Source organism: Ursus americanus, chromosome 11, assembly GCF_024610735.1.
Source record: "Ursus americanus isolate L20-20 chromosome 11, mUrsAme1.1.p, whole genome shotgun sequence".
Classification (NCBI taxonomy): Eukaryota; Metazoa; Chordata; class Mammalia; order Carnivora; family Ursidae; genus Ursus; species Ursus americanus.
Genome location: NC_142137.1, coordinates 49,540,742 through 49,553,465, shown reverse-complemented (window position 1 = coordinate 49,553,465; position 12,724 = coordinate 49,540,742). Strand labels below are relative to the sequence as shown.

At 35.9% G+C, this 12,724-nt stretch overlaps 1 protein-coding gene across 1 annotated transcript in view; it reads right to left on the bottom strand.

The window, feature by feature from the left end:
- Window positions 1-12,724, bottom strand: part of PEX7 (peroxisomal biogenesis factor 7) — an 83,298-nt gene that overhangs the window by 15,104 nt on the left and 55,470 nt on the right. The window contains exon 9 of the mRNA XM_045814705.2: window positions 8,264-8,363. Coding sequence (XP_045670661.1) covers window positions 8,264-8,363 — 100 coding nt within the window. The remainder of the gene's footprint in view (window positions 1-8,263; window positions 8,364-12,724) is intronic.

The following is a 12,724-nucleotide window of genomic DNA, read 5'->3' as shown; positions in this document are numbered from 1 at the left end:
CTTTCTCTTCTCTCTTTTCTTTAGCAAGCTCTATACCCAACATGGGGCTTGAATTCATGACCCTAAGACCAAGAGTCGCATGCTATATCAACTGAGCCAGCCAGACACTCCTAGCCCATTTATATTTAATTTAATTGTTGAAATAGTTTGATTCAAAGACTTCCACATATAAGATCGTGTCCTTGGCAAAGAGAGATTAACTTTACTTCTTTTTTTCCAATTTAGATGCCTTTCTTTTTCTTGACTGACTGCTCTAAAACTTCCAATACTATGTTTAATAGAAATGGTGAAAGCAAGCACCTTGTCTTATTCCTGATCTTAGAGGAAAAGCTTTCAGTTTTTCACCACTGGGTATGATGTTGGCTGTAGGTTTTTCTATACAAGTTTTATTATGTTGAGGTAGTTATTTTTTATAACTATCTTCATGATTGGCTTAATAGTTATAGCTCTTTTTCTAAAACTTCTTAGATGTTAACATAGGGTTTACAATAAACATCTTGAATCTATCACAATCTACTTCCAAATACTATATCACTTCACATATAGTAATAACTTCATAACAGTGTACTTTCAATTCTTCCCTCATTTCATTATTGTCATTTATTTTACTTTTGCATATACTATGAACTCTATAATATACTATATGCAAATATATTGCATACAATACTATTTTTGCTTTAGGCAAAAATTTTCAGAGTGATAAAATTTAAAAATGTCTTGTATATTTACTTCATTTTTGCCATTTCCAGTTATTTTATATTTTTCTTCTTTCTTTCCTTCCCTCCCCTTCTTTCTCCTTCTTTCCTACCTCCTTCCCTTTCTCCCTTCCTCCCTCTGTCTGCCTCTTTCTTTTCATTTTGGTCTGGGTATATTTCTTCTGACATTTCTTGTCAGATATGCTCTCAGCTTTTGTCTGTCTGAAGTTTCCTTATTTCCTCTTTTTTTTTTGAATGATTTAATTTATTTATTTGAAAGAAAGAGAGCAGAGCCTGTGAGAGAGCACAAGCAGTGGGGCGGCAGAGAAAGAGGGAGAAGCAGACTCCCTGCTGAGCAGGGAGCCTGGCACAGGGTTCGACCCCAGGATCGTGACCAGAGCCAAAGGCAGATGCTTAATCAACTAAGCCATGAAGGACCCCCCTCTATTTCCTCTTTATATTCTTCACTTCGTACTTTAAAAAGACATTCCTCTGTCTGGTGGCTTGCATAGTTTCTGATAAGGAGTCTTCTGTAATTCTTATCTAGATGCTTCTGGGTATAATGTTTCTTTCTTTTGTCTGCTTTTAATATTTTCTCTTTACTTCTGGTTTTTAGCTGTTTGAATATGGGTATGCCTTGATGTGTTGTCTTGTTTGTTTAAATCCTGTTTAGGGTTCCCTAGGATTCTCAAACCTGTGATTTGACTTTCATTATTTTGGAAAAATCTCTTTAAAATATTTCATCTTCCCTATTTGCTCTTTTCTTCTTCAGGACTCCGATTACATATATGTAAGAACACCTGATATTATCCCACAGATGCTAGATGCTCTGTTCTCTTTTATTTCCCTCATTCTTGTTTTCCTCTATTGTTTCAGCTTGGTAGTTTCTAGTGACTGATCTCTCAATTCACTGATGAGTCTTCTGATGGGCATATTGAAGAACTGCATCTCTGATACTGTACTTTCAAAAAATTACTATTTTTTGACTCTTTCTTATATTTTTATTTCTCAGCTGAAATCCCTCATCTGTTCACACCTATTGTCCACCTTTTCCACTAGATACCATTTGTAGAGCAGCTGGGTCTTCTGCCTATGCTCTACCAAAAGTAAAACAGTGCTGGTGTCCCATCTCTCCTTGGAAGGAGGCCTCTGTCTTCCTTAGATTTGCGGCTACTTGTTTGCCCTGCTACCTCAGCTTTCCGATGAGTTCACAGAAAGTCTGATTTTGTAGTTTATCTGACTTTCTCTTATTTTTACAGTGGAAGTAATGCTTTTTCATCTTTTCACATCTTAGGGAAAATTAGAATGTCCATTCCTTTTTTTAAAAAACATCTTCACTGAGATGTAATTTAAATACCATAAAATTCACCCATTTTAAGTGTACAATTCAATGATTTTTAGGATCTTTACAGGGCTGTTCCACTATCACCCTACTCCAGTTTTAGAACATTTCTATCACTCCCAAAAGATCCGTCTGTAAACAATCCCCATCTTCATCCCCTACCCCAGATAACCACTAATCTCCTTTCTATCTCTATAGACTTGCCTTTTGTGGACATTTTATATAAATGAAATTATATATTATACAATCTTCGTGTCTAGTTTCTTAGCATAATGCTGTGGAAATTCATCCACGTTGTAGCATGTATCAAACTGTTCCCTCTTATTCCTGAATAGTATTCCATTGTATTGAGATACAACATTTTGTTTATCCATTCAGCAGCTGATTGACAGTAGGATTGCTCTCACTTTCTGGCTATGAACGTTCACGTACAAGTCTTAGTGGAGAGCTATATTTTCACTTCTTTTGGTTAGATATCCAAGAGTGTTAAGTGCTGAGATGTATGGTAAATTTACATTTAACTTTTTAAGAAACTGTCAAACTTTTCCAAAGTGACTGCAACATTTTACATGTCACCAGCAGTACATGGGAATGTCCCCATTCTTGAACCACTTTCTTCCTTGAACTTCAAAGATGCTATACTTTTGTAGTTAGTCTTTCACCTCACCGACCATTCCTTCTCAATCCACTTGGCCGGATTCTCTCCTTTCAGACTCCTAGAGATTCTTCTGGGCCTCTTCTTCATTTATATACTCTCTAGATAATTTTAATCTGCCCCGAGACTTTTAAAATCATTTGCATGCCAAAAACTCCTGAATTTGTTTCTGTTGCCCCAAACTCTTCCCTGAGGTGGATAAGCCTAAATCTGTTTACCTAGTGTCTCCATTTGAATGTCTAACAGGAGACCTCTCCAACATAACCCTTGATTGTTCCCTATCCCAAATCATCTCCTCTTCCCCATCTCAGTAAATTAAACCATTGCCCACCTTGGTGTCTAGGTCCAAATCTTAGGAGTAATCATTGATTTTTCTGTTTCTTTCACAGTCTATTTCTAGCCCATCAGCAAACCCTACTCACTATCTCTGAAGTAAACCATGTGAAATTTCCAGTAATTTTCTACGGCTCAATCTAATATATTATGAATATAATATAGCTCTTAGATTTTAAGTCACCATTATCTTTTTTTTTAAGATTTTATTTATTTATTTGAGAGAGAGAGAGAGAGAAAGAGCACAAGTAGGGGAAGTGGCAGAGGGAGAAGGAGAAGCAGGCTCCCCACTGAGCAGGGGCCCCGTGGTCTTGATCCCAAGACCCTGGGATCGTGACCTGAGCCAAAAGCAGACACTTAACTGACTGAGCCACACAGGTGTCCCTTAAGTCACCATTATCTTTGGCCTGCATTACTTCAAGAGACTCTAAGCTGCCCTCCCAGCTTACAATCTTGCCTGTCCTCTATTCTGCCACACACACAGAATGATTTTTTTTTTTCAAGTAGGCTCCATGTCTAGCATGGAGCCCAACGTAGGGCTTGAACTCACAACACTGAGATCAAGACCTGACCTGAGATCACGAGTTGGATGCTTAACCAACTGAGTCATCCGGTGCCTCCAGATTGATCTTTTAAAAGCACAAATCACTGGACAGCCACATGTAAAACAATGAAACTGGATCACTATCTTATCCTATATATAAAAATTAACTCAACATGGATTAAAGACTTGAATGTAAGATTTGAAACCATAACACTCCAAGAAGAAAACATAGGTAGTAAGCTCCTTGACATGTGTCCTGGAAACAAGTTTTTGGATCTGACTCCAAAAGCAATGACAAGGGGAATTACGTCAAACTAAAAAGCTTCTGTACATTAAAGGAAATAATCAACAAAATGAAAAGGCTGAATGGGAGAAAATATTTGCAAATCATAGATAAGGGGCTAATATCCAAAATATATAATGAATTCATACAACTCAAAAGCAAAAACACACACAATCCAATTAAAAAATAGGCAGAAGCTCTGAACAGACATTTTTCCGAAGAAGAAATACAGATGGCTAACGTGAAAAATACTCAACATTACTAATCACCAGGGAAATGCAAATCAAAACCACAATTAGATATCACCCCACACCTGTTAGAATGGCAATCATCAAAAAGACAAGAAATAATAAGTGTTGGCAATTACGTGGAGAAAAGGGAACTCTAATAAACTATTGGTGGGAACGTACATTGGTGTAGCTGCTATAGAAAACAGTATGGAAGTTCCTTAAAAAATTAAAAATAGACCTACCACATAATCCAGCAATTTTACTTCTTGGTATGTAACCAAAGAGAATGAAAATACTAATTTCAAAAGATATATGTACCCCTATGTTCACTGCAGCATTATTTACAATAGCCACCATATGAAAACAACTAAGTGTCCATCAATGAATAAATGGATAAAGAAAATATGGTAGGGGTATGTATGTATGTGTATATGTATACACACACACACACATATATATATATATATATATATACACACACACACAATAAAATTAAGCTATAAAAAAGAATGAAATCTTGCCATTTGTGATAATATTAAGATAAATCAGACAGAGAAAGAAATACCATATGATTTCACTTACATATGGAATCTTAAAAGACCCCAAAACCAAAAAACAAAGCAACCAAGCTCAAAGATATAGAGAACAGATTGGTGGTTACCAGAGGTGAGGGGTAAGGAGTGGAAGAAATGGATGAAAGGGGTCAAAAGGTACTAACTGCCAGTTATAAAATAAATAAGTCCTGGGGATATAGAATGGTACAGCATGATGACAATAGTTAATACTGATTATATATTTGAAAGTTTCGAAGAGAGATGTTAAAAGTCCTCATCACAAGAAAAATGTTTTTTTAATAACTGTGTGATGACAGATGTTAACTAGATTTATTGTGGTGATTATTTTGCAATAAATATTTTTGCATACAATATTTTGTATTGTATTGTATTGCAATAGATATTTTGCAATACAAAAGTCAAATCATTATGTTATATACCTAAAATGTCAATTATAGCTCAATAAAGAAAATCCACAAATCAGTTTCTATCATTCTTCTGCTTTTCAATCTCCAATGGCAATTACAAAGAAAATCAAACACAGTATGGTCTACAGGTCCCTCTACAATTTGGCCCCTGCCTAGTTCCTATCACTTTTCCCCTCATTCAGTAGGCTCCAGCCACGCTGGCCTTCTTCCTGTCCCTTATTAATAACAAACCCTTTATCACTCCAAGGACTTGACTGTTGTTTCCTCTGTGAAAAACACTCTTCCCTTAGATTTTTGGATGGCTGGCTTCATTTCATTATTCAGCTATCAGCTCACATTTCACTTTTCTTAGAGTCTTCCCCAGACCATTTAAGCAAAAGTACCCCATCATTCTCTATCAAATGCTCCAATTCTGAATAGAATTTATTACTATATGAAATCATCTTTTGGTTTATTATTTGATTTCTCCTATATATGTAAGCTCCATGACAGCAGGAACCTAGTCTGCTTTGTTCACTGGTCTATTCTTAGTGCCTAGAACAATGCCTAGCCTTCAGTAGGCACCTGGAAATATGAATGAATGCATATTTTCCTAAAACATCATTTGCTTCCCTCTGTTTTAGCATTTATCACAGTACACTGTAATTACCTATCCTACACAGCTGTAGTTGATACTCAATAAATGTGACCAAATAAAAGAGAGAAGCAGTGTCAAAGAGCATTAAAAGAAACAGAAAAATAGATAACTCTGAAATAATACTTTCAAAAGATTAAAAATACATTAATAATAAAGATACATTAACTAAAAAACTCTCATATTTCATTTGTATGACCTACATATGAAAAATGTAGGTCATTTTTACCTACATAGCAAAAATTATATAAAGCAAAGTTGACAAACCTTGAAGAATGGGGGAGAAATGTAAAATTTAGTTGAGAATCCCAACACTCAATTTTTAAAAATATGACAAGTAAACAAACATATTTTCTTAAATTCTAATGTTGAATAATACACCATAAATAAAGAAGAAACAATTTCTTTCATTCTCAAGTACTAGCCATGCTCCCTTCCATCCCAGGGCCTGTGATATACTATTACTTTTGCCTATTTATGATATTCCTTTGTCTCTTCACCAGTTAACACTTACTCATTCATCAGATCTCAGATGAGCCTCACTTCCTTACAGATGTTTTATAAAGATCAAATATCTACCCTAATTATGAACTTTTGAGGAACAAAGTATGTCTCCTTCATAGGCTTGTCACAGCTGTCTGTCACATTCATTCGTGAGATTAATTAATACAATGGTAGACTAAATGCTTTATGAAGCCAGGGCCCATGTTTACTTTCATTGCTCACTGCATCCCCAGTACTTAGTACACGTCCAAATATGAAAATATCTGTGGAAAGAGTAAATGATGAGAGAGAGTGGTCTTATTTTTAAGGTCCCTCCTAATCCCAAGATTCTGTCCCACTATGCGTTAACTCAGTGGAGATTCCTTGTACAATTGAACTGTATATTATGCCATTGAACTTGATGCTTTTTTAGAGCTCAAAGACTCCTGCTTCTCCATTCCTATTTGCTCTCAATAGCAATTATTTCTTTAGTACAATTGGAATTTGGTTATTCAACTGGAAGAGATGGGTGGCAGTCACCAGACTATAAAATATATATATATATATATGACCATGTGATAAAATCTCTTGTTATTTAAGAGATTTTAAAATATGATTAATACAAAATGATTAATAAATATGATTAATAAATCCTCTGAAACCAAAGTTCCTTTTAATAAGGTGGTCTATGTGCAGAGGATATAGAAAACACTTGGCGCTCTGGGCAAGGACCTGCCAGGACCAATGTACACTGAGGAGGCCACAGTTTGGGACGCATAAAGTGCAGGTTAACAGAACTATATGAGAAGGAAAATATTTACTTAGGGTCCTTTGGCACTGCCACATTTCAACAGGTACGTTGCAACTTTTTTTTAAATAGGACAGCAAACAGGTATGATTATTTTATTAAAAATCATCTACAGTAAATGTATTTCTCAGAAAAGGAACTAGTTCTTCCGAAGCATACTGTATTTACGTGAAAAATAATGCTATTTCGCCCATCACTATTTCAGTTTCTTCTCAGATGCCATTAAATCATTTAAAAACAATTATTCTAATGTTAATGAGAATATTCTAATGTCTAATAAGAGTATTTTATGTATTTATTTTTTGAGAATATTTTATAATGAGAATTGTCTTAAGTTCGTAAAATTAAAAAAACAAGTATCCATTTAAACTTAAGAATACAGTAATGAGAAATGGAATTTGCTTTTGTTCCAAGTTCTAAAATTCATCATAAAAATATAGTTTCTTAGTCACACTCTAGAATTTCCACATATTATTTTGTGGCATGACTATGCTGGTGTTCTCACATAGTCTGTGTTATAAAGTGTCTAATCATTCAACATACTGTGGTGTTTCTGACCTGAGTTTATAATTTCCAAAACTGAAACAGCATAAAAAAAAACCCTGAAGAATATTTAAAGTCCAAAATATTGACTGTCAAGTTCTCAAGAGAACAAAAGGGGGAAAATATGAAGTTTATTAATTTTTTTTAAGATTTATTGTTAGAGAAAGAGTGCAAGTACGTGCATGAATGGGGGAGGGGCAGAAGGAGAGGAGCCGACTCCCCACTGAGCGCAGAGCCTCACACGGGCTTGATCCCATGACCCTGAGTTCATGACCTGAGACAAAATCAAGAGTCCATGCTTAACCAACTGAGCCACCCAGGCACCCCTTAAGTTTAATTAAAACAGCCATTCTACTCTACCGGGTTCCCCACTGGAAGCCTCTCTTTTGACATGCGATGTAGAGAGGATGGTGACAGTCCTGAGAGGAGAATGACCTACCCATCATCTCAACCGTTCAGTGAGACAGCTGAATCCAGAACCACACTTTTGACTCTCACCGACCTTTGAGGACAAGCCATCCCCATTCCATTTTTCTCCTGTCACCCCTTCTACTGGGAGAGGTCTACTCAAACGCTCAAGTTTATATAACAAAAGAGATGAAGTTAATTAAGTAAATGTACTTTGTTCTGCCCTAAAGGCAAAAGTCTGGTCCAGACAGCAGCACACGCCCTGCAGAGAGCTAGTTGCAAACCACATGCTAAGAAAAACATGAGGAGATCGCACCCATTACCTGAGTAGGACTCTGAAGACTTAAATCTAAACCACAAGTAAACTCCGTATGATGTTCCACTGTTTCAAGAAGAGGGTCAGGTTTTGAAAAGTTCCAGAATCTGTGAATATAAACAGAAAGAAATCATTTAAGCGCTAACACTACCCAAAAAACGGACCTAAGAGAAAACAGATATTTACCATAGCAGGGTCTTTAGCAAGATAGCTTCAACCAATTCATAAATACAGAGCCCCTACTGACCTACATAAAAAAAAATCTAATACAGAAAAATATGTACTCCATTCTATTACATAAAAAAACAAAATTATTGGGGCGCCTGGGTGGCACAGCAGTTAAGCCTCTGCCTTCGGCTCAGGGCGTGATCCCGGCGTTGTGGGATCGAGCCCCACATCAGGCTCCTCTGCTGGGAGCCTGCTTCTTCCTCTCCCACTCCCCCTGCTTGTGTTCCCTCTCTCACTGGCTGTCTCTGTCTCTGTCGAATAAATAAATAAAATCTTAAAAAAAAAAATTATTAATCAATCTACCCTTGTAAAAGATTATTCCCACTAGTATACCTTGTAGGATAGAAGCTTAACAAGTTTTAGTTTGAAAAAAATTTTTTATATTGCACAAGGACATTTAAGATGAGAGATACTGTAGCAATTTCTAAAAGCATTCATGACTGTAAAATAAGGATATTGGATTACACAAACTCTAACATTTTGTGATTTTTAAATACTTCATTTCTCAACAACTGATATGAAAAGATCTTAGGTTTAATTTACATTTCAACAGCAATTCAAATTCTTTAAAAAGAATCTCTTCTCTTATGAAAATCTCGTTAATTCTGAAAATCTTTTTCTTTTTTCTTTTTTCTTTTTTTTTTTGAGGCACAGCCTTTCTTATAGATTCCACATCAGTGTAATTTCTAGAGTCAAGAAACTGAAATGTGTTTTCCTGGGCCAATATTAAGTATTCTATTTATCCTCTATAGACTGGGAGTGGTAATATTTACCATAATATGCCTCTGATTTCTACTATACAGATAGGAACTTGGCCCTTTTTTCAACATACAAAATAGTACTTTATTTCTAAAGCTTTATTTGCTCATCATCTTTCTTATTTGACTCTAAACACTCCATAAAAATGGCACATTCAGGATCATAGAGTCATACTCCAATTCAGCCTCCCTAATGATCTGCAACATGGAACACACTGAAGGTTTAGCAGATCTCTCTGAAAGAGAGTAAATACACAGAACCAACAGTCATAGTTTGTTCAACCTGGTGGTATTATTTCCCTAATAAATACAGGGTTGGTCTTATTAAGTTTGAAAAGGATTGTTGCTATGGATAAACCACTGTGTGGGTACCAGAGAGACAATGAATAAATAGCTCATTTATCAGATTACTGAAATCTACAAAATATTTAAGGAGAGTGATTTTACTTTTGAAAATTTCCTGTTCAAACAAATGAGGGAACAGGCTGCAGTCCTTCTCAGAAATCATCATAGTGGCCTCCACTGTCTTTGCATATTTGTTCCTTTGGGTCTAGAGACAGATACTGTACTGAAATCTAATTTTCTAGATTTTGATAATGTTTATATAAGCAAAAGTAAATAAGTCATCATGTAATTTCGTTTCTAGAACATGGTTATTTACTGATTTGCATTATTTGAAACAGTAATCAAATGATTTTGTATATACCCACTATGTTCCAAAAAATATTCAAAATGGTTTTAAAAATGGTTTTTAAAATGGTTTTAATATGGCTGAAAAATGAGTTAAAGAAAAAGGATAGGAAAGTAAATTTGAACCTACAACGAGATGATAAACAAAAATAAAGAGCATCCTCAACATCTCTGAACGAAACACAGAGATATTACTTCATAGGCTGCTACTCATGAATCAATGGTATCACCCCAAAGGACAGGGTAGTAGAATCATTCTATGGGAAGGTCAATTTAATCTAGGTATTCAGCTTTCTGACTTCATTTGGGATTTAGATTCTATTTCAATAGAATGGATGAGCATCTGTCTTTAGACCAACCATAAAAATTTGTTTGTGAATTTCAGCAGAACTTTTTAAGGATAATAAAAAGCAAAAGGATTCATTTGTACCCTCCAGACCAGTTCCTGGGATGCAGTTTTTGTTATTATTTTGTTGTTCTGAGCTAGTTAAGGAAAAGGTAGCACTTACAGACAAAACAGGTGGGCCTTATGAAAATTAGGATGCCCGATAAGAATGCATGGGTGAAAACATCCAACTTTAGCTTTAAAATATGGTAAGGGAGGTCACTCATGCAGGAGGGCTGAAATTCTACTCAAAAAGCCAAGCTGGCTAAGTCCGTAGAGTGAGTGACTCTTGATCTCTTGGTCATGAGTTCAAGCCCCACATTGGGTATAGAGATGACACAAATAAGTAAAACTTAAAAAAAAAAAAGTAAAGCTGAATTTGCTCTAATACATAGCTTAACAGGGAGTCAAGATGCCATATAGCTCCACACCAGAGTCATACTCATCCTAACTTTAACCTGGGAAAAATGATGTGCAAAACCCTCATCAAACAAGATGCATGCTACAACTCTAAGGATACTATTTGGTGAAGGGAGGGTTAGTCTAACGAATGTCATAAAATGCTACTGGCTTATTACATCAGTTCACGGCTCTGATGGAAATTATGTAATACATGAATTATGCCTATTATGCATATGATAGTACAAAAATTATGAGAGGTTCATTTCCAGCAGAATGGTTGACTAGGTGTCTAGAACAACATTCTTACTGAAAAAAAAAAATCCTAGATAATAACACAAAAACAAACACCACCACAAAAATTTCATAAAAGCATCAGTGAGGAGCACTCAGGTCAAAAGGAAGCCGGAAGCTCAGAGCAGCACATCGACCATGAGCCAGCTTTTGCCTCGAGAGGGTCTGCTGAACAGGGAGAGCTGGAGCTTCGATTTCGTAGACCTCGAGGGGATCAGGAGCCAGAAAAATCAGCAGGATTAATACTAATATTTATAATTTAGGAATAATTTTCAGTAAGCTAAAATATCTTCACAAAAATATCAAGTTAAAGACAGTACATGGCACAAGCTCAGTTGAGAAAACCAAGCACTAAGCAAGGCGTCTATACACTGTAATTCATTTTTTCATCGCTAATGGCTTTTTTTAATAACAAAAGAAATATATGTTTTTTCCTCATTCCCACTCTCCAATGGCAACCACTGTGAACAGTTCGATGGGGACAATTCCAGAACTGTTCCAAATTTCTCCATTTCAGTTCCACCAGGAAGGGGCGAGCAGTAAGGAGGAGGTGGGCGTTTCTCCACATTTTCTCGTATTTGCAAGTAAGGTGGTGGGCAAGGTCTCTTCTTGTGATCTTCTGGAATCAAAGGTCCCATAAGTTCTATGTATCTTAGGGCCTTCATGTGCCTATCACACAAGTAAAAGAGGCTCCTTTTATTGGGAAAAGTTAGGCTCCATGTATCATTAAGTGGTCAAATAAGGCATGTTACTGTTAGGGGCAATGTTTGCTTTGGTCCAGCACATATACGACTTGGTGCCTTTTTGTCTCTTTGCTGATGAAATCACCGACTATTTAAGCTCTCTCATGGGAAGTAAATATACTGGACAGGCTTCCAATGATTAAAAATATTACAGAACTGTAGGAACATTTTTCATTTAAATTGGAGATGGAGAGAGAGAAAAATTCATCACAGTACAAAGTCTTGTTTGAGTTCCTTTTTGCCTTCTGATTCCACACTTTTTACTAAAGCAAGTATGTAGCACTGTGTTAAATAAAACATCCAAACTACTTCAAAAATTAAGCTGAAATTTTTTTTTACTTTATTAAAATGTAATTTGAAATCCCTATACTAACTTCTGAAATTTAGCTAACATATGAGTTCAGAATAACATTGATAATATTTTTCAAAATTCTTCTTTTTCCTTTCCTGTTCTTAAGAGTTGGTCCAGAATTCTCTGTGAGTCTTTCCTAACTACAAAAAGAAAAGATGGGAAAAAATGTTGGCTCCTTTTCCATGCCTCATATGCACATTAATTTTAGTCAAGCTGAATTTTAATTATTTTAGTCACATTAATTTTAGTTGTGTTTTTAAAATTCTAAGCAAATTGCACAATCATAATTCCGTTTGCACTGCTTCAGGCGAGTGTTCTCTAGAGTGATGAGCAAAAAATGTCACAACAGCTTGTTTTCTTGTTGCCTAATTACTTGGTCATCAACAATTTGTGAGTCCTCGGATGTGCCAGGTACTGTGCTGGGTGCCAGAAGTAAGAGAGATATGGCGGGACAGACTGACATTCTTTAAAAGACCACAGAAACATAACTATCGCTGCAACTGACAAGTGCCCCCAAAGACTATGCGGGACGGTCTAAGAATGACATTCTGGCATGCTTGGGTGGCTTAGTTGGTTGAGTAGCTAACTCTTGGTTTTGGCTCAGGTCATGATCTCAGGG